Genomic DNA, 22,061 nt, shown 5'->3' with positions numbered 1-22,061 from the left:
GGGGAAGAAAGGAGTCATCTTAAGTGTTTTTTTTTGTTGTTTTTTTTGCTGTTATATTTTAATGCACTTCATATTAATTATCTTTGTATTATAAGCTGGAAATCAGACTTTGGGTTTGTTTTTAAGATGCAACAATAACTGCTGCACACGTTTAAAACAAAAAAGCAAAACAAAAAAAGGCCATAAAAGGGATAGAGAAGATGAAGCGGTAATGAAGGGGAGGCGAAGTGCCACATAAGCACTTCCCCTCAGAGACCTCAACCAGGGCCAAACCACAGCTTCTGTCTCAACCTGAACACACACACACACACACACACACACACACACACACACACACACACACACACACACTGAGTCCAGGCCACAGCTGGTCTACACATGAGGAATCTGATAATCTACAGTTTCCTCCTCAGTTTAACTGTTCAGACACGCCAGTCTCGTAACACACACACACACACACACACACACACACACACACACACACACACACACACACACACACACACACACACACACAGAGCGCCCGTTTTCGTGGAAAAGCCTTCACACTGGCTGTGATGCATGAAGCAGTGTCATCATATCTGACGGGATACGCCTGTAATCCAGTTTTGACATTCAACGGTGTTACGAGGTTTGAGCTTCAGGGGAGGTTTTATTAGTTTTTGGAGGATTTTTTTTTTTTCACCAAGTTTAACCTAAAATAAATGAAGTTATTTTTAGTAGATGGAGCTAGTTTTTAGACACAGTTGTTCAGAAAGTGTTTGTGCACAGTCTCTTAAATTTAACACATCAAATGTACCAGAGCCAGAGTTCACTCCTTGGTGTAATGTTTTTGGAAGAGGTTTGGTTTTGAGTTGCGTCTGTCCAGCTACATCTTGTGTTTATGCGTTGGTGACAGAAATGACATTATTTGGGATGATGGTGCCACTTTCAACAAGAAATGAGCTGTCATGACTTTCATGTGTTATTTTACTACATAGATAATTAATAGGTGTAAATAGTTAATGCCCCATTAAAAACAAAGTAACTGTCAAATCTTAACTGAGAAGTTGCTGCAGTCTGAATACGATGCAGAAACTTCACAAAACATCTGGTGTTCTCTCATTAAGACGTTGAGTGATTCACTTATATTCTTTATTTTTGTCTTTTATCTTTCTGTTCTGCAACTGGTTTTCATGATCTGAACCATCGGATGATTCGTTCTGCTCTGATTTTCTACGGTATATGAGAAACTGGAGAAAAAGAAAAAAGTGTGTCAAAGATCTGTTAACGTCTTTGCTAATGTGTTTCCCGTTAAGTTGTAGTTGCTTTATCTCTTTGTTAAAGCAGCAGCACAACCGGTTAATGGTGTTAATAATGTTTTGGCTTGCAGATTATAGATCAAAAACACAATCCGGGGAAAAATGCAGAATTAAAGACAAATTCACTCATTCATACTATGTATGAAGCGCAGTCAATGATAAGGAGTAAATTGAAATGTATTAATCACTGTCAGCTGCGAGTTGTGCTTTTGGAAAGTAAAACTGAACACACTGCATTGTGGGACTCTTGGCAGAAAGTGTATACTGTATAGAATGATTCAAACAGTAAACATGGATATGGATTGGTGCAGTTTTGCTTTTAACCAGATGAAGCTTTGCCTTGAAAGCAAAATTCAGGGAACAAAAACTGCTGTAAACACAGATTGAATGAAAGACGAACACAGTTGACTAAAAATCACCACAAATCACTGGTGCAGCACGCTTCTGACCAAAGTTTCATTCATTCATTCTTCAGCTTCAGCTCGAAAAGAAGTTTAGGTTTTAAAGGCATAAAACGACACTAAAACAAAAAGTGTGTGGCGACACTTCGAAGACGACCTTTCCTCTTTTAAAATGCGGTGCGCTATAAATGGTTTTCACGGTTTAGTGACTGGGAGCCAGGGTAAAAAAAAATAAAAAAATCAGGTGGAAAACCTTCCCATAAAAATAAATGATGATGATAGCTGCACTTTTGTGACTTTTCCTGTTTCTGAGCCTCTTTTCTTGGTAAACTCTGCAACAGAACATCTGTGAACGTGAACCTCGGGGGGAAAAGTGTCAAATGGATGTTTTTCAGTCAGTAAAACAAATTCCACCTTTTTCTTCGACATTTTTCAATGAGCTTTGCTGTTGGTATAAATGGTTTATATTAGCTGGAATCTGATGAATGAAGACCACTTTTAAAGAGATAAATACAGTTGTTATTTACTTGATTAAAGAGCACAATCAGGGCGACTGTGGAGGAATTTCAAGGTTAAATTATCCCTATACAGCTACAGTTATAGTATTTGTGTAACTTTTTCTTTTTTCTTATCATCTTTCTTGGTAAATGTGCAACATAACATCTATAAACATGAACCAAAACTTCATACTTTTAGTGCAGACCAGCCTCAGCTCAGTCACAACCGATTAATTTTAAGACTTTTCTCTAAAAAACAGGATCAGTTCATTTCAGTCAACGTTGAATCTTGAAGTAAAATAAATGAATCGATATATGATACCTGACAGCTTCTTTCTGGCTCCATTATTCCACATCAAGTTTTTAATGCTCTGGTCAGCACCTGAACGCCTCATTTACTATGTTTTTTTTGTTTTTTTTTTAGCATTTCCACATTTTTTTCAGCCCCTTTCCTGTCCCATCGTGCCCCGACTCAACATTTAGTGGTCATGTTAACACTGTATCTCGTATGTAATTACGTTCGCCAACAGGTGTTTCGCAGAGCCCTCAAACCTGCAATCCAGCCGGGGAGCAGATTCAAACACGACGACGCCAAAACCATACTCATAATTTTCTCTGGAGCTGGAATGTGAGGGATCCTCAGAATTCACAGACATCTGGTTCAGCGTGACAGCTTTTATTTTTTAAAAAAACGGAAAAAAGGCTTTATTTCATTAGGCTGAGTGACTTATGGGAGGAAAGGCTGTACAAAGAAAAAAAGGGGAGAACATGGAGAGAGAATATGTTTTCTTCGTTTCTTTTATGTACAGGTGTTCTGAAGCTGTTGTCACTGCAGGTCGTCGTCATCGAACAGATCCTCAAAGTCTGGAGATGAAAGAACAAAAAAAAGAGAAGAGCATTAAAATTAATCCAGCTGTTTCAAAGGGGCTAAATATGATACAAAGAAAATCTTTCCTTGACACCAGTTGCTCGGTTTAGACAACATATGATGGGATGAGAGCACTTCTATGCATGTTTTGTTCTTAGAAAGTGTCCAAACACACACACACACACACAATGTTTTTATCACTGTAATAAAATAGAGATTGGAGATAAACCAATTGATCATTAGGATATATTCACGTTTGTAAAATTTTTCTTCTCTCAGATTAGATTAGTACCTTGTAATCTAATCTAATCTAATCTAATCTAATCTAATCTAATCTAATCTAATCTAATCTAATCTAAAGACCCAAACACATGATTAGTTCAAGTTATAGTATATGAATATTTCCGTGTTTTGTCTTCTGAAGGTAAACATAAATCCTTAAAACACTGTGTCAGGCATTACGGAGAATTTTTCACTTACTTAAAAACATCAAACTTATAATAATAATAATAATTTAATGTTGGATCAGAAATGCATTATTCTGTATTTTGAACTTAAAATGTAGCTAAACACACGTGTTTACAAAATCAAGATCAATTAAGTTACCATATATGGTTCCTTGTCCTTAAGTGGTAACAAAAATGTAAATGTGTATTTAAATCAACGTTTTTCAGGCCAAGGAGCCCAAAATTTATTGTCATTTTATGACATGATTCTGGGATTTCACCTGGGCACTGAACAGTCTCTCGGCCAATTGTGGGGAACCTGGCACTCAGCGTGTAATATGTGGCCTCGTGATTGGCTCAGCAGCGAAAGGGGCGGGGCCTACTGTGTACAGGAGGCTTTGATTGACAGATCTCAGCTAGTGCAGCTGTGTGAAAAGGTGGCTGTTTCTTGCATATACTGTATGCGTGAATTGTTATTGTATGTGAGCGAAAAAACGAATAAAAAGATTTATAAAAATAGAAAAGGTGAGCTGTTAGGAAAGCTGCTGTTTCGCTAAATGAGTGAAGTGTTGATGGAGGATAACGTCTTCTGCCTCCATTTATCCCTTTAGTAAAATAAGTTGGATTCATGTTAATGTGTATTTAAAGAAATATAAATATGTGGTTGAAAATTTAGAAGGAAAAAAAAAGGAAAATGTCTAATCAACCAAAGATTTTGCGACCTCCTGCAGTACCTCCATGGACCCCCTAGGGGCCGCAGACCCCCTGTTGAAGACCTATGATTTACACCATTAGAACATAAGTGCCTGAATCAGACACTTGTCAACATCCACATTGTCACATTAGGACACTTCTTCACTTCACCCAATAAATCAGTTATACTCATGCAGAGGTCGACCTTAAAGACCATATTTAACCTGGATTTGACCTGAAAGTGTTTCCTTGATCTTCTCTGATTGGCTGAGAGAAAACCACATGCTTCTAAACCTCACTGAGGGACACAGGGACACAATTTAAAATGTGAAAATGTCAGATCAAATAAATGGCCACTGGTTAAACCTTTCTTTGGGGTCTGGTTTGGACAGAGTTACTAACCTGTCGGATCTGAAAGGCATTACCAGAGAATTTATGGTTGACTCAGTTAATTGGGGGAAAATAATGGAAAAACAATAAGTAGTTGCTCAAAAAGAAGACGGGCTGGCCCCTTTACATTTCCTCTACGTCTCCACGGTTGAAAACATGACTATGTAAGACTTAATTAGAAGAATTTACGAGGCTCTTCTCGCCCTGGGAGGTTTTTAAACGGACCTTGACACCCAGCAACATTTAAAACAATCCAGAACAAACAGAATAAGTCTTAATTTCAAGATTATTTTCCAAAACTACCACAGTATAAGTGAATCCAATGTGCTGGGACAGATTAATGTTCACTAAAGAAGCAAACAAGTCATTTCCAGTCCACATCTGGTTGCAGTCACACCAGATGTTGTGGAGTTGGTCTCCTTAACAGGATATTTGGGGGCCATAAACAGTGTTTTAGTTTTTGCTTTGAGCTAGTGGACGTGACTCACTGCAAACATCGCAGGATAAGATGGGTGCTTTTCACCCCATGAATCATTTTAAAACCCAAACATTGTGGGGGAAATTTTCTAAAACACCTGGATGAACAGTCGCTAAAAAACGTTTAAAATCCACTTGACGTTGAGGAGCAACGGGGGCAAGAAGTGATTTTATTTGCGCTGACTAGTCGCGACGTTTTGAAGAGTTTGTAGCTGATGTCAACTACACGCTGACCTTTAAAGCTGTCCGACTTTATTACCGTTGTTGAATCCTGTGAAATACTTGGTGATATAGGCTGTCTAGTAGCTCTGTGTGTGCACTGTATTCATGTAACTCAAGATCTAGAGATTGATTCAGCACAAAAAGGCTCCAGGCTCTGGTTTCCAGTACCAGGACGTTCACATGTTCACTGTAATGAGGCCCAGCTTGTCCTTTAGCTACGCACAACTACGTTTTAAGCAGAAAGACTCTTCCTTTAACATATCTTATTATGGGTTCACAAAAAGTGTCTTTCACACAATTGAGATGACATAAAACAGGAAGTCTGGTTCTGAACAACCTCTGTCTGGCTATGAACTGTATGCAAACCAACACCATCGTTCAGGAAGCAGTAGAATATTATACAACCGCTGCTGCCTCCAAAGAATGGATCTGTCCGAGAACAATAAACAGCACCGTTAGTGGTGTGTGGTACTCAATATCCATTGACAAACAAGTTGTAGAGCACAGGTGTCAAACATACGGCCTGTCGACCAAACGCAGCCCACAATAGAGTCTGATCTCTCCCGTGGGATGAATTTGCATGGTTCTAAAATTACACTGAAGACGTTAACAGCAAATTTTCCAGTAAAGCTCACTTCTATTCGTAGCTCTCACAGACCTGGACCTATACAGAAACTGCACTTCTTTCTCTTGAGAAATGTCTGATTCTTCACTACATCATTTGTAAAAGTGCAGTCCATTAGGTGTAAACACTTTCATATTTTTTTTTGCACTAAAACAAAAGGAAACATTCGGAGTTGTCGATGTTTATAGGTTAACATGGTGTTGTGTTACTTTTCCGCCTGCTGTCGTGTCTCTCTGAGTCATTGATACCACACACACTGAGTTATTTTGAACATCCTGACATTATTATTACATTATTTTTACAGACCTCCAGCCCTGACGACATCCATACACTCAGTAACCCCAGAGATAGAAATGCGTAAATCCACATGGCAACTTCTTCACCACCATCACATTCCTAATTAGCCACATGCCAATAATTTTTATGACAGAATTACACACAGCATATGTATTCTCTCTTAATTATTATTTAGTTAAGGTCCATGAGGACGACATATTTTAAATGGCTCTCATTACTAAAACAGATCACTTGTGATGCTTCTCACTGATCATTTTTAATTGTGCGTTTTGTCTCAATGAAACAAAGACAAAACATAGATCGTGCAGTGGGAATCAGTTGAGTGTGTGTCCATGTGTCCATGCTCTGTGTATTCACACTAGTAAACATGTCTTGGGCGTTTTCACACTTGTACTTAAAGATGGTCACTCACAATCAAATCACTCAGAGCAGATGTTCGGTCAGAGACTCTGTTCAGATCTGGTAGATCCTCCGAGACAAACCAATATGAAGTGAAACAGCCTTTCTGATTAGAAGAATGTGTCAATATTTGGAATTATAAACTTTTACATGTGTTAAAGTTAGGATTTTATTCCTATAGATGCATCATTTTGGGTCTGGCTGAAGATTTTCAGCTAACAAAGCTAAGAGCATTAGAAAGGCATTTGTAGTCTTTATAGCCAGATGTCACCGGTAAAAACAACGTATCACCAACAACAGATCAGAGCAGCAGAGAAAAAAAAAAAAAAAAAAAAACTCAATGACATTTAATTCCCTAACAACTAAAATTAAAAGTTTGTCTTCATAGCGTGACTCATCTATGCAGGAACAAACAATATTCTATATTATTATATCTATATAATTTATATTTTCTGCTGCTGATCTTATTTTCACGTTGTGAGCATGTGGACATTTAACGGGGCTGCCATTTTGTTTCAGTTGTGGTTATTTTACCCGAAAGGTAAACCCGAAATAAACCACAAAGAGGATTTAAAAGAATTTGGATTCAGTTTAGTGTCAATCACTGCAGTTTTTTAAACTAATGACACTCTGTATGTAGTCATAACCATGTGCACTATCCATTTCTGAAGGAAGCGAGGCATTACTATACTTAGAGCGCATACATTTTCAGCTGGAGGGAACTGAGGGTTAACCCAAGTGATGTAAAGGAGTGCGTGGGTTTCAAAGCAGCTGACTGGCGAGATGTCCCGCAGAGTTTCAGTCTGACAGCAGCTATAAACTCACTTTACCATCGTCCTCCCCTCATTTCTGTCCCCCCTTCTTTTTAACAATCAGCTCTTTTTTTTCTAGGTCATGTGCTCCTGAGCCAAAACTACCCTGCCGGCAGCCAGCGCTGCGAGACAGAAAACAGATTAGCTTGGTGTTTTTGTGCATCTGTGTTTACGTGCGTTCGCACATAAACCTGTGTTTAAAGGGAACAACAGGATTTTCGAGGGTTAACGTGAGAACACAACATTGCTACAGGAAGAAGCTGGATAATGAGCTTAAGACCCCAGTTCCCATTCCAGCGTGTCAGTAATCTGGTTTCTCGCCTCCAGCCTTTCATATTACAGAAATACTACTGGAACACATCAGGTTTAATTCATTCAGAAACCTTCCTACTCATTTGCTGCTGCCTCAGATATTTTCTTACTTTCTATAAGTGTTGTACTTTAAGTTACACTTTCATTCACCGTAGACTGCTGAAAACGGATTTAAATTGTGAGATTTTCCTAATAGAAATCAACTGTAGGGACCAGTAAAGTAACTTGTTGGGTCCTTACAAGAAGACATGAAGCTTGAAGGAATCAAAGTTTATTCTTCTCGTATCAAACAAGATTTTTGTTTAATTTCTACTGAGCTCAATGCATGCAGCTATGTACACACATATAATAGTTTTCTTAAGTGTAAGGTACGTACATACACTACTCCAGTGTGCAAACTGAATCATTTCGAGGAACATGTCAGAATCTGTGTCTTACCATTAAAGAAATCAGAGTGCACTGCTTTTTCATTGGCTGCCAGGTCCATGAGCAGACCACTGCTGCCTCCTGCCTGTGGACACGCAACAGTACAAGCTGTCATTTAGCACGAACATACCGTACGCTCACTGTATTATGGTACTTATACCGCAAAACATACCAAACAGCATTTACTTTGTGCACAGACATGATAATAAATCTAATCTAATAATAAACCCCTCACGTGAAGTAGTGAGAAATTCCAGCCAAGTACAACCTAACCTGGGAAAAGCATTCTAGTTTGACAAAAAAAAAAGACTTAAAACACAGCATTGCAGCCTCTGTGTCTGATTTATTAAACGGTATAACTGTACAAAACATTCCTCATGTGTAGTGAGGTGGCCACAATGTTATGGCATATCAGCGTACAGTAATATGTATATTTGACCTTTAAATTTGTATGTTGTTATGAAGATCATAAAGAAAACTGATGTTAGCAAGTATGATTATTCGTGATAGCAGATTTGTTTGATTGTTTATCGGTGCAAAAAAAGAAGATGAAATTAAAAATTGTATTATTTACATGTAAATATTACACTACTTAACATTTAACTTAATGGCCTCTGTGTCATTTGGTTTGTTTTTTTGTATAAACTCCTATAAAAATACGTACGTGATCGACGTCACTAAATCCTAACACTGACAATGATAATAATTAACTCTTGTTTTATGATAAAGTTGGCAGCTAGAGGTTAGAGAGACAAGCTAAACGCTAAAGTAAGATTAAGCCCAGCTAGCTAGCTAGCTACCATTAGCATGTTTTTTTCGCTCCAACTAACCTCGTCCAGATCCACGTAAGGACCCGCTCCTTCAGGAAACATCTCGTCCACAGCTGGCTTCATTTCGTTCCTGATGCTGAATTCACAAGCGGTCAGGTTAAATAATATTACAGCTTAAAGTTTGCGGCTAGCTAGGACAGCTAGCTGTTCGATTTTCGTAAACAAAACACTCCTGTGTAACACAATTTTCTGCCCGGTTTGCGCTACTAGCTCTTCGTCTTTGGTTCCGCTCTGTAACTGTACCAACTAAACACTGCACAGATCATTAAAGTGTTATTAGCAGATGTCGTTAATTTTATCAAATGAATTTCTCTTGTAAGGTAACTAATTTCTAAGTAATTTCAGACGCTAACAGTACACAAATAACAAATATAAATATGATATCAATAGTTATCAATAGTTTTTGGAACGTCTAGTGGCTAGAGATTAAGAAAAATGATAAATTGTGAATAATAACAATAATAGTGATATGACTTAATAATGACAATAAATATAGGCAAAGGAAAGATTTTAAGGTACTACAGATACTTCAATTTAGAGAAGACATTGTTTTAGACACGGTGACACATTTTTTAAATGTTTTATTCATGGCACATTACATGAGTATAGTATACAATACTAAAACACTTTTTTTTTATTTTTTAACTCTATTTCCATTCTATGTATGTTTGGCTATGCTAAAAACAGTTAGATATTAGGGAAAAGAATAACAACAAAATTGTCTACTCTCCCCGGCTTTCATTTATTTATTTATGTTTTTATAATTTCCTTGTTTTCCCCCAATCTTTCCCTTTATTCCTCCACATTCTGGTTCCTTCCGTCCCTCTCAGTGTTCATGCCCTGCGTTGGTCTCATATCCCAGGGTGTCTCCGAGGTGCTGGTGGGCGAAGAAGGCCCGGGCCATCTCATTGACGTGGTTGTAGGCGCCGATGGATCTGAAGTATTCGATGTAGTTCCAGAAATCGGAGGTGGAGTAGGGCCAGTAGGGAATAGCTGGTGGTTCTTCATAAGGCGCTAAGGGACACACGGCAGGATATGAAAGGACTTCAATCGTATCAGATTTCAACACTTGTTTTGCAATTTACTCTGTTGTTTGGTGTAAATTTTACAGCTGTTTACAGAGAAAAACTCGTTTCCTGATGGCTAGATAAGTCTTCACCGTTCACTGCTGTTGTGGAACGGAGAACAATAGGCACTGAATGTCGTTATACAGTCAACAGAGACAGGGCGTGAACTTGCAGATAATGTAGGTGAAAAGCTTAAAGCTCAGAGCCTCTCTCAGCTGTCATTGAGGGAGAGGCGAGGTACACCCTGGACAGGTATGGAGCATTATTAGTACTTTAAAAAAATGTAGGATCATGTTTAAATCCAAGTGTAGGACTAACATCTACAGTAGGTTGTTTACCATGCATTTCCCTTCACACAAGAAACACCTGCCCCTAATTGGAAGTTATTAGACATTACATTTCTTGTGCTTTGCATTTTTAGCTATAGTGGATTTATGAGAATTATACAACGGTTTTGTTGTAAATTTCCTGCGAGAGCAGGATTTAGCCCATGGAGCACTATTTGGCTGCCACTCACATACAGAATATGTGAAGCATATGTTTGTTGCAGAGTATGAAGGTGTCTAAGAAAGGATTTATTCATAATAAACAGTACCTCCTTCTGGGATGACTCTGGCCTCTGTGAGGTGGAGAGATGAGGAGGGGGGAAAGAGAGGAAAAAGAAAGTTAACATTCTCAAACATTCCACAGCTTCCCGTGCACAAAGACGGGATTCAGTTTGGGAAAATTGAAAACTGAGCTTCCTCCCAGAGGAGAGCAGGGATACCTGCTCCCTCCTCAAATATTATTGTTTGCATACACGCACGTATTTATATAAATGGTGCAAACCAGAAGGAATTTATCATGGTAACTGGGACAGAGTTGCCTTTGTGCAGAAAACAAATGCTCCATATAGATGCAGCTCTGTCACATCATGTGATTCACAGCTATTGTGAAAAGCATTTTGCACATGTACCAAATTTTGCCCCAAAATGTCATCCCTATTTACTGCAAAGACAGGCTATAAATACAGCAACTAGACTACAGCTTTAGAGGTATCATTATAATTCAGAGATTATAAAACTCACCACTGAGATGACAGGCAAAGAGGCAGAGGAGAAAACTGAGCAGCACCAGCAGCTTCATCTTGACGTCCTAAATCAACAAAAACAACATCATGGTTTTGCAGATAAAATACAAATCTGTAAATAAAGTGTTTGTAATTTGATGAGGAAAAATGCCAAAAATGTTTACCTGAAAAATGTTTGTGCAGAGAGACGCTGCTGCTAATCGGACGGTCGTCTGTGGTGTGAGGGGCTCAGCAGAGGAAGAGCCAGCCGAGCTCCACAAACACACACCAAGCCTCGCCCAGATTATACTGTACCAGATTTACTCAGTCCTCCTCGATATTTCCAGCTGGTGTAAAATGCTGTCCCACATACGCTTGAAGCAAATGCTCTGTGATCTTCGTGGACCTTGGAACAACAACACTTCAGAGGCAACTGGACGGGACGGAGGGCGCTGAAAGATCTGATAATCAACTTGGAGTGATGCCTCCAATCAATAATAACCTGGAATCAATTCGGAAGGCAGCAGGCAGCCGGTTTAAAGAAAGCAGCATCAATTGAAGAAAGATTTTCGGATTGATTTTTAAATTAACACCAGAAAGCAAGGAATAATCCGGTAGTCTGACACAGACTGGTTATGAAGTGGTGAACAACATTTTTTTGGTGCAAAGAACAGATCTAATCCTTAAAATATTTCTGAGTTGATAAAGTAAGGATTGGACCATTGATTTAACAAACTCTAAACTGCACGACTGTTTCATTTGTGGTGTATTTGCCCTGTGGTCAGTACTTCAGTTTGATTTAAAAAAAAAAAAAAACCTCCAGAATCTGATGTTAATGAAAATCTGTTTCACTATGTGTCATTCCCACATTACAAGAATTATCAAGTAAAATCAGGCCTCTCTCTAGCTTTAAGTGTGCATCAGGTACAATGAGAGGAGACCAAGCAGCTGCTTAAGGAATGCATCTTTAATGAACACAGAACCGTCGTTTTTCTCATCACCAAGAGCAAACTTGTTTCTTTAAATATTATTCAATGCAAGACTAAACCAAAATCCAAAATATATATTCAGACCAACTTTTACCGGTAGCAGCTGAAACATAATTAAAATATACATGTTTTATATCTTTATGGTGGAAATCAAAGTGGTTAGTTTTTCAATAATTACAATATTGTTTACAATAAATTGTGATCAATTCCATTCATCAACAAAAGAGACACTAGAATATTTTTGTCTTCTTTTAAAATATAAAATATTAGGCAGCAATATTGTGATTAAACTACTGAATCTGAAGAGATGGAGACATATAAAGTCTTCAGTTGTCAGAGGCTGAGAGAAAGAAGCCTCCTTCAGTCCCTAGTTATCCTTGCAGCCCATCTGATCTGTGGGCTTCATCCTGAAAAGGTCGATCCCTTCGTTGATCAGCACCTCTTTGGCGTAATACACCGTCTCTGCAGGCAGGAAGCGTGAGCGTCCGAGGATCCAGGCGTAGTCGATGTGGAAGATGCGAAGGATGTCTGTGCAGGAGTACACGACGGCCACGCTGGTGTAGTCAGTGGTTAGGACCCAGTATGGACTATAAGGAGTAACTAGGAGCAGAGAAAAAAGACATTTCCTTAATCAGCGTTTCTAAATGAAACCAAATGAGATAAAACGTATGAAACAATATACTACAAGAACACTTAAACCTTCAGCATAATTCAAGGAACAAAATTTTAAGTATCATCTGCATAGAGATTGACAATCTAATAGGAAGTTCAGACTTTAGTATTTCGCTTTAGTATTTCTGGTTGCTGTCGCATTTGTATGACTTGTCCTCTGTGAATGTTTGCAGAAATTTTGGTGAAAGTTTCAGTCGCCATTGTTGAAAGTGAAGTAGGAAGTACAAACAATAGTTAACCCGACTGGCGAACAGGGCGAGCCCGATTGACGAGCGCACAACACAACCCTGTAAATGAATGTAAGTAGCTATCTAGCTAGTTTAATACACTTTACTTTCTCACTCTCAGAGTTTCCGAATTATATTGTACCAAGTGTCACGACTACACATGAACGCTCTGTGACTTGGCATTTCAGTGTCAGATGTCATATTATGTGTTAAAATGTTATCTATACACCGGTGCTCAGTCAACCAGTGAGACAATGGATTAATGTTAGCTAGTTTTAGAGATAACTACGGTGGCCCTGAAGGTCGACATTTCAGAAAACACAGTGACATTATGAAAACACAATGACATTTCAGATTATGGAAAGGATACGGACAAGACTTCTTGTTTCTGATTGGACAGAGGCTGAGCTAAAATATAAGCTGATGTGATTGGTTATTACTTTATTATTTACACTCAACTGACAACTCCCTCGTGCCGCCTCAACAAAACAATGAAAACCGGTTTTGCCAATACTCATTTTAATGGAAGATGTCTGACGTGAACCATGAACCTGATTAGCTGTCCCAAGTGATGTAACCACTTAAGACATAAACATCTACTGAGATCCAGCAGGATGAGAATAAACACTGATGCAAGGCTCTCACTGAGAGACAGACTCATTGTCCACGATAATTACAAATGAACTGAAGCTACTGTGCTCACATCACTGTCACTCTAAAGGTATGTGCACATTCAGTGTGTTCAGATGAGCTCAGCAGAGACGGGAAACTCTGCTGGATGTGAAACAGCATCTTTATTTGTTGAATTATGTAATATTTTGATGACATAATAGTTGGGGACATTAAAATGTTGACTTCTTGTGAAAATCAAATCAAAACAAAAGTACAAAACATGAAAAAAAATCTGGGTACTTACAATATGAGAAGCTCACTCCAAGTTGTGCTGGCTCTCGTGGGTCCTGAACCACAGCTGTCCCTTCTGCTACCCTCACTTTGTCTTTACTGAGACACACAAAGAGAATTTATTAGAATCACAAGTACGAATTAAGTAAAAACCTAGATAGAAACTGGAATGTCCTCCAGTCTTTCTTCTGTTTAATAAAAAACATTCTATCGGGCCTGGATCAAATTAGATGTGAAGATCGATTACACAGATTGTTACATAATCAAGACGGTGAATTCATAGAGCCCATGTTACCTTGTGAATTCTCATTTCCGACAGGAGCACACTCCTAGTCACTGTAGGCTACTCTGCTGCTACGTCTTGTCTCCACTTTAGCTGAACTCAAATGGCAAGGGCTTACATGTAACTGAAGTTCATTAATGTTTAGTCCACTGGATGTTTTTATCATTACTTGTGAATTATTGCAGTAAAAGATGTGAGTAACCTCCCTTTACTCTAATTGTAACTTGCTGCCTTTTTGTTTTTGCTCTTCAGAATTTCTACTAATTACGAAAACTTTGACTTTTTTCTTAGGCTAGCTATTTCCCTTTGTTTCCAGTGTTTGTGCTAAGCTAAGCTAATGGGCTGCTGCATCCAGGTCCACATCTACCAAGTAGATAAGATAGTGGGGGCAGTTCTGCTTTACAGTTGAAAGCAGTACGAAACTTAGCAGCAAATGTGAAGTCAGAAACGGTCAGTACTCACTAGAACTGAGAGTTCAGCACTCGGATGGTTCCATCTTTCCTGATGGAGTAGTTCGCCTCAATGCACTTTCCTCTCTCGAAGGACGCAGGAAGCTTCTCAATCTCATACCACCTACCCAGGTACTGTTAACACAGGCAAGACAGTTGGTGCACTGGAGCTCATCGTGTGCTCAGTATGCATCTTATATGTTATATTATGTTACCTGTTCAAGTTTGAAGCTGGGCTGCACCTTCGGAATAGGACAGGGACCCCAGTGATAGGTCTGAGCTGAGATAAGAGGGAGCAGCAGGAGGAGAAGGTAGACAGCAGACATGTTTCCTTTAGGAGAGAAGAGATGATAATATATTATGATTATAATAAAGTAACGCCTGTAGCTGCTCCTGATCACTGCTCCACGCTACATTATCTGGTGATAGTCAGCATTTGGATCGCATTCTGGGTGATGTTAGGTTTTTATAAAGGTAATAACATCTTGTGTAGCTGTGTTACCAGACCTGAATCAATGTAGAGTGCTTGTTAGCACGCCATGTTGACACCCCTCAGAAAGGGGTTAACCTTACAGGTAACTGAACACAAAAGCTCATTGGGACACTTTTGCATAGCTGCAATTGTTTTCACTTGTTTGAGATCTAGTGAAATAAGATAGCAGAGAACAACTCTCGATCTCTGCTCAGATTGTGATTTTTTTCTTTTGTCTCTTTACACAACATCACATGCTGCCACACCTGTTCTTCTGGATTCACATAACAGCTTCATAAAGAAACACCTGCCTCTTATTTACAGCACTGTGTAACAATAACATAAATGTTATATTTAATAATTTCTAAATGGATTTGGGGCCAAATGTTGGAGAAAGGTCTGTGAAATAAAGTAAAATGAGTAAATATTCATACCCATCACACTTAAAACAATAGATGATTAAACGAAAAAGGAAAAACAATGCTGGTCTACTTCTAGGAAATAAAACACGCTTATATTACATGAATTAATTATAATCGTTCAAAGTGCACTTTAATTCCCATAATTAAATCCTTCTTACCTGAGCAGTGTGGAGGTGTCCTTGCAGGTCCGAGGCTCGTACGAACTGGGCGTTTCAAGCTTTCCACACAAACACTGGCTCGCGTTCAAGTTACGTCATTCGGACGGCACGAGGCAGCTCGTTAGCTAATTGTCATCATGCGCAAATTCTCGCGTAGTGAAAATGCAGACAGTCATTGTTTTTATTCACTCAGTCCCCCCTATGTTCACACTGCTCTCAGTTGTTTCAGTGCATTCATCATTATAGAGTGTAATTCAATTTATTTTATTTTAAGTTTATTTAATCATTGTTATTATTATTTTTAAATTTAAAACAGCCAACATGTATATAATTCACAAAAGAGAAATAATGACAACTGTGGCTATAAAGTTTGGTAGTGTTCGGTTGCAATCGGGTTGCCATGGTTACAGCGGGTCGCAATGTGAGATGTAACGTGAACTTCGTGTTTTTCAGCCTAAATCTATGTATATGTTGGAAAGCTACGTACAAAATATACGCCGAATTAACTGTTGCCAGTTTATCTATGCGAACAATCATTTTTGAGTACAACTGTCGGTGAATTATTTTTATACCATTAAAATCTTAAAAATCGGATTATTTTCAAGCAAGTTCTGAATGGTTCGTTGTAAGGTCCAACACTTTCCCCTCTTTTGTGAATAACGTGCGTTTACATGACAAAAGTATGTGTTTGTAGCAACTTCCGAACTTACAAAAAAGTAAATTTGTTTGTTATTCTCATCACATAATTTGCCTTTGCGGCCCACCACTGTGCAACCTGTCAATACACCACGGGGTGGCGCCAAAGCAAATAAAATGGGTCAGAGAACGTGTGCAAATTTTTATTGTCTTGATGAAATACAATAAAACTAGTCAAATAATCTTGTTTTAGTAGACACTGCGAAATAATCTGCAATTACTTGTTGCTGTCATTTTATTTTATTGACCTGTAAAATGTAAAATAAAGAAGAAATTAAAATCTCAAAAAATAAATACATTTTTATTTGAAGTTCCTGTAATACTCGTATCTAAAGGTTTCAATAATTAGTTTTCCTAATTTAACTTAATTTAAAACATATTTCTAATATTTCAAAGTGATGCAGATAAAAAAAAGAGGCCTTATAAGCAAAAATGGAAAGATCTTATAATAAATGGTTTTGATTATAGTGCATTATTCTTCCCAGATGTTCCCAAACACAGAGACCAAACAGACACGAGAATCTAATAAAGATTATTTATTTCCAGTGTTTGTTGAGGGGGGAGGTGTTGCACCCATGTCTTGTAGTAGACAGGCAAGATGTTGACTCTTCAGCAAACGTTGTCTCATGCAATTTTCAAAGATGAATCTGTCGTAAATTTTTCTCCCACTTTTTAAGCGCCCATGCGTTTGTTTTTTTTTTTGTTTTGTTTTGTTTTTTACTGCACTTTAAAAACACAGAAGAGGGGGGAAAAAACTGAAACATAAACACTGACATACATCTGAATGAGTTTAACTAAAAACAGGAAAATATCTGGAATGCCTGTGAGGTTGTTTTCAAATTCACAGCTGTCTATAAAAACTGTTTTCTTAAAAAAAAAAAAAAAAGAAAGAAAAAGAAAAGAGGCACTTTTTTCTTCACACATATGTAAAAACGTACTTTTTGGACTATAACTTGACAAAACAATTTGGAAATAAAAACTACTGTACCAAGCATTACATACTATAGTATCAGCATTTCATTACGTTTTCAGTCTTTATTTGATAAAACTCTAATAATCCTCAGTCAGTCCTTCAAGCTAATATCTGGCTGTTGTGAGTGTGCTGTGAAAAAAAGAAACTTCCCACAGCACCCAGCCCAGAAAGCAGCCCTCAGTTTACTCCGCGTACTTCAAGTACGTGCAAAAAAAAAAAAGAAAAAAAGAAAAAACAATTACATACATATTGTTTTGAAAAAGACAATATTGTCACAAGCAACTAGTGTTAGTCCAAAAAGAGTAATACATTCTTCATACTGCTTCTAAGAGGAAGAACAGAACTTAGAGAAGAGCTTCCTCTCGCATTCTTCAGTAATACTCAAGTTGACCGTTTCGTGTCCTACTGACAGTAAAGTCACATTCTTGCATGAGTAGGGCTGCAGGAGACAGTCTGTGTTTTTGTGTTCCAGTATGGCAGCGGAATTACACACATTAAACATCTCTTCAGCATTATTCCAGTAACAATCATGAAAGCTTATACACAGTATGTACAGTAGATACATAAAGTATACTTTGTAGAAAAAATATTGTGCGGTAGCTAAAATACACACATTCATTCTGGCTTTTCCTCTCTCTCTCTCTCTCTCTCTCTCTAACACACACATGCGCACACGCACACACACACTAGACAAAACCGCTCCGGTCGTTTCACAGATACTGGTAGAAGCGTGAGCGGACGACTTGTGTTCCAGAGAGTTTGTGTGGGTGAGCGTCTGCCCCGAGGGAGGCCTTGTTTTTGCTTTGAAGCCCGCCGCCGTTCACTCCCGCTAGCGGCTGGGCCGCCGGAGACGCCGAGGGCGGAGGTCTATCAGGGGCGACGACCTCCTGGGCCTCCGGGTGGTCGTCCTCTGGGACGGCTTTGGGTGCAACCTCACCGCTGGACTCGGAGCCTTTGCACCGCTCTCTGGCGATCCAGTCCCGGATGGAGAAGTCCTGAGAGGAGCATCGCGGTTTGAGGCGGTCTAGGGCTGATAGTTCGGCCGTCTGGTCCACCCCGCCCTGCTCCCTCCAGTCGTTGATGACCGCCAACTCCGCAAAGTCTCTCTGGCCGCCCATGGTGTGCCTGCGGCGGATGTTCTTCTTCTTCCCGCGGGCGTCGGGAGTCCGGCTCTTGTGGGTGAACATGTCGTCGGCAGATGTTCGCAGCCTGAACTTGAGCCGCTCTGTGATCTTCAGGTGCCAGGCCGGCTCGGGCCGCTCCGACTCGCTGCGGGAAGATGAGCTGAGGCTGCTCGTCGACCGGCCTTTCTTCATCACCTCCAGGACTCGAGACAGCCGAGTGGAAGACTCCGCCCTGCCCTCGCCGCGCTCCCCGCTCCCAGCGACGCCCTCCACTGACGATTCACTGTCTGTTTTCTGCCTTAGCGACCACCTTCTCGAGAGGGTGTCGCACTCGATCATCCTGTGCGACGGGAAGAGACGCCGCGCCTCCAGCTTCGGCGTGGTGCTGCCCTCGGCCGCGCCTCCGACCCTCGGCTCGGCCTTCCCCTGGCTCTGCTGGGGGCAGGGCGTGGACTGGCTGCTGCCGCCCCCCGGGGCGAACACCGGGAAGTCGCTCTCGCTGTCCGTCTCCATGGGTCGCCCCTCGCTGATGAGCTCGCTGCGTTCGTCGTCCGCCTCCTCGCCGCCCTGCAGCTCGGGGCTGAGCGCGCTGGACTCCGCTCCGGTCAGGAACGTGATGGAGGAGGTGGTGGAGTAGTCGGAGGTGATGGAGCTCACCTCTGCGCCGGCCGACGCTCCGGCTCCGGCTCCGGCTCCGACTCCCAGTCCGACACATGCAGGCAGATCGGCTCCGGCCGTCCACTTCTTCGGCCTCGACCGTGGCACCGACGCTCCGGAGCTCATGGTGCCGAGGTCGGAGGTGTTTTCATCCAGCTGTGACGGAGGGTCTGATAGAGACGATTTCCCCTGAGGAGCCGTTTGGAAGATGTTAGGAGAGCTGGAGACGTTCGGGGACGGGGAGGGCGAAGGCGACGGGTGTCTGGGTGGAGTCTTCTCCTTCAGGAAGAAGGAGTTCCTGTGCTCTCGCTTAGGTTTTGGATTGAGCTCCACCGTCCGCCCGTTCTCTTTCCTCTCTTCTGCCCGCGCTTGCTGCTTCGCGTTGGGTTTGGCGTTGGGGCTGGTCTGGCTCGGCGTCTCAGTCTGGAGGCTGTGGTGGTGGTTTGCCTTCTGTCCTGGTACTTCCTTCTTGAGGAACACAGAGTCCAGATCGTCGTCCGAGCTGCTAGGCTGCGGCTTCTCCTTTGACTTCTTTCTTTTGCGACTGGCTGCAGCAAAGATGGAGGAGACCAGGAGCTCTCGGCTGCACTGGTCCTTCCCTGAGCCCCAGGAACCCTGCGGAGCAGAGAGATACCGACGTGAGGACTACGGACGCAGAGAAACGCAAAGCAGACACAAGTAAAACCCTTCACCCCTGCCTGGACACTTAAATTCTGTACTCCACCTGCTCCCGCGAGGCAACACAAACCAGAGAAGTGGACAGAAAGAGGAACATTAGCAGCGTCACAAACAGGGAGCACGTTATCGTTTCCATGCCGGCCTTGAAGCAGAAGCAGGAGAAACAGCAGCGCAGCGTGAAGCCCAGACTCTGCCATGACCGGCGTTAAAGCTGGAGAGAAGCAGCCGGACGACAGCAGTGCAATGATGAAAAATATCTGCGCACTCATGAGCTGCTCAGCCACAAGTATTAAGCCTCTTTGTGTCACCAGACACACCTTCAAGGAACGACTGTTGAAGGGGATCTTTTGCTTTATGGAACATTTATGACTCATTTCCACCACTTTACAAGCAGGTTTTCCTCTTTCCTACAAATAGTTCTGAGATTTCTGCCTCTTTGCCAACACTAAGGAGCTGGGTAGAATATATTTTGCGGTGATCACAGCACCGTCTCACTGCGACACCATTTCTTGCACAGAAAACAGTTCCAATGCCAATGTTTTTTCGATTATTTTGAGCCAAATTCTGATTTCTACTTGTGGATGTTTCTCAGTTTCTAACCAGCTTTTTTCCTTTTTTTTTGGACACACTGGACTGGCCTCATAATTGTGAAATTACAGCTGCTTCTCAAATAGATTTCTCCCAGTTTACCTCAAATTAAAGTATTACTCCATTGTCTGGGATGGATGCAGAAAAGAGGAACATCTCAAAAATGAAGCAATCCAAACCAATCGCTCTATGCCGCTCATGATTTGGGTCACACGACCCTCGTGGTCTCGTCCTACCTCCTGTCATCCTACATTATCAGACTCCTGAGACACCGGACACACACTCACCTTTGATTTAGCGGAGTCACTAGTCGGTGAATCTGTGGGCGACAGAGAAAACAGGACACGTTAGATGATTTCACGACACGGGTGGTACGTGAAAGGAAGAGGAGGAGGTGCAATGTGGGGGAATGGATCCGACAAAAAAAATAAAAAGAAATAAAAAATAGAGGACAGAGGACAATGTTGATGAGAAGTAAGCATGAGTAAGACTGATGAGCACATACATGAGCAGACAACAGGTCATGCAGCACACAGGGACACGTGGGCTCTGCGTTACACTCAGGTCCACGTCTACGAGGCATGTGACGTTCTTTCCCCGGCTTTTCCCGAGTTTCTGCCAGTGATTCTGAGTGCAACTTCAGCAATGAGCACGTTTTTACCATCGGCGTGACAGACGTGACAATGCAACATGCAACACAAAGGGTGGCGAATGAGCTCTGCTATCCAGGCGTGAAGGTGTGATCGGATTTAACTGATTTAAATAAAAAAATACTGTTGCTGTGACGCACAACCTGCGTCCTTTTTGTGTGTAACTGTCCTGTGAAAGACATAACTCTGAGAAATCCAGGCATTTTCATCTTATCAGATCACGTCAACTGATTTTTAAAAAAAAGTTTGTTAAGGTTAATGTCTCTGCTCGCAAAACAACACGTGATGCTTCGCTCAGTGGATACGTTTACATGGACAACATTTATTCAACCTGGATGAAATTAGTCTTCCTCTGGAGCTTCACATCTGCTGGATGTATAACATCACTTGGAGAATTATCCTGTTCAACTGAGCTTGTTCTGATTGAGGCGGTCACATGAAGCATTTTTCTCAGACTGTCTTTTTAAAAATCTATTCTTTTCCTAAGACGAGAAAAAAAAAAAAAAGAAAAGAATTTAGGCAAATACTAGTGTCTTATATTTGACTGGTGAAGCGGAGTGAGGTGACATGACAACAGTGACACGGTGACGACCATGAAAGAAACCAAAGGACTGAACTGAAAGTGACAGGGGGGTCACAGAGGGGCTAGCTATATGAAGAGAGTGGACGCTACATGAGATAGAAAGAGTGTCGGCAAGGAATCAGTCCTGTAATCAGTCCTCACCTGCTCTGTAATCGCATCCTTTAACTAAAATTTGTGTGACATAGCCGAGCCCCCCTATACACCCCTTTTTTTTTTTTGAAAAAAAATACACATGATGGCACAATATGCAGGTGCACACTGACCGGAGACGTAGAAACCATACCATGCTATCTCTCCCGTTGGCAAGCTTGCGAGACAGTGAGGAGAGACAGCGGAGAGCCTTTCAGACAGTAGCACCGGCCTGCGTTAGGTTATACTGTGACAGAACCACAACACCGGACGCTGTACAGTACCGTGTAGCCGTTT

General features: G+C 40.9%; 3 protein-coding genes across 8 annotated transcripts in view; all 3 read right to left on the bottom strand.

Annotated features, from left to right (window-relative positions):
- Window positions 1-9,560: 9,560 nt before the first annotated feature.
- Window positions 9,561-11,496, bottom strand: otos (otospiralin). Its single transcript, XM_047568690.1, has 4 exons — window positions 11,297-11,496; window positions 11,131-11,197; window positions 10,659-10,682; window positions 9,561-10,010 (listed from the first exon to the last, which is right to left on the bottom strand). The coding sequence occupies exons 2-4, from the start codon at window positions 11,186-11,188 to the stop codon at window positions 9,823-9,825; spliced, it is 270 nt and encodes an 89-aa protein (XP_047424646.1). The 5' UTR covers window positions 11,189-11,197; window positions 11,297-11,496; the 3' UTR covers window positions 9,561-9,822.
- A 564-nt stretch (window positions 11,497-12,060) lies between these two features.
- Window positions 12,061-15,850, bottom strand: apodb (apolipoprotein Db). The gene is made up of 5 exons (XM_047568689.1): window positions 15,687-15,850; window positions 14,850-14,965; window positions 14,648-14,769; window positions 13,916-14,001; window positions 12,061-12,700 (listed from the first exon to the last, which is right to left on the bottom strand). Exons 2-5 carry the CDS (start codon window positions 14,958-14,960, stop codon window positions 12,468-12,470), a joined length of 552 nt encoding a protein of 183 aa, XP_047424645.1. The 5' UTR covers window positions 14,961-14,965; window positions 15,687-15,850; the 3' UTR covers window positions 12,061-12,467.
- Window positions 15,851-16,903: 1,053 nt separating this feature from the next.
- Window positions 16,904-22,061, bottom strand: part of LOC125024392 (rho GTPase-activating protein 21-like) — a 78,309-nt gene continuing 73,151 nt past the window's right edge. For all 6 annotated transcript variants that reach the window (XM_047612125.1, XM_047612126.1, XM_047612122.1 and 3 more), the window contains 2 exons: window positions 20,690-20,721; window positions 16,904-19,751 (listed from right to left, as the gene is read on the bottom strand). In XM_047612125.1, the coding sequence (XP_047468081.1) occupies window positions 18,066-19,751; window positions 20,690-20,721 (1,718 nt within the window). In that variant the 3' untranslated portion in view covers window positions 16,904-18,065. The remainder of the gene's footprint in view (window positions 19,752-20,689; window positions 20,722-22,061) is intronic.

Source organism: Mugil cephalus, chromosome 18 (genome assembly GCF_022458985.1).
Source record: "Mugil cephalus isolate CIBA_MC_2020 chromosome 18, CIBA_Mcephalus_1.1, whole genome shotgun sequence".
Taxonomy (NCBI): domain Eukaryota; kingdom Metazoa; phylum Chordata; class Actinopteri; order Mugiliformes; family Mugilidae; genus Mugil; species Mugil cephalus.
This window is presented reverse-complemented; position numbering and strand designations above follow the sequence as displayed.

Excerpts from the sequence above, each read along its gene's own strand:
- otos (XM_047568690.1), bottom strand. The coding sequence starts at position 11,188 with ATGAAGCTGCTGGTGCTGCTCAGTTTTCTCCTCTGCCTCTTTGCCTGT. Across the intron at positions 10,683-11,130 it reads CTTTGCCTGTCATCTCAGTG|AGGCCAGAGTCATCCCAGAA; the intron begins GTGAGTTTTATA and ends TCCACCTCACAG. Across the intron at positions 10,011-10,658 it reads CAGAGTCATCCCAGAAGGAG|CGCCTTATGAAGAACCACCA; the intron begins GTACTGTTTATT and ends TGTGTCCCTTAG.
- apodb (XM_047568689.1), bottom strand. The coding sequence starts at position 14,960 with ATGTCTGCTGTCTACCTTCTCCTCCTGCTGCTCCCTCTTATCTCAGCT. Across the intron at positions 14,770-14,849 it reads CCAGCTTCAAACTTGAACAG|TACCTGGGTAGGTGGTATGA; the intron begins GTAACATAATAT and ends CTGTGTTAACAG. Across the intron at positions 12,701-13,915 it reads TGGAGTGAGCTTCTCATATT|TTACTCCTTATAGTCCATAC; the intron begins GTAAGTACCCAG and ends CTCTGCTCCTAG.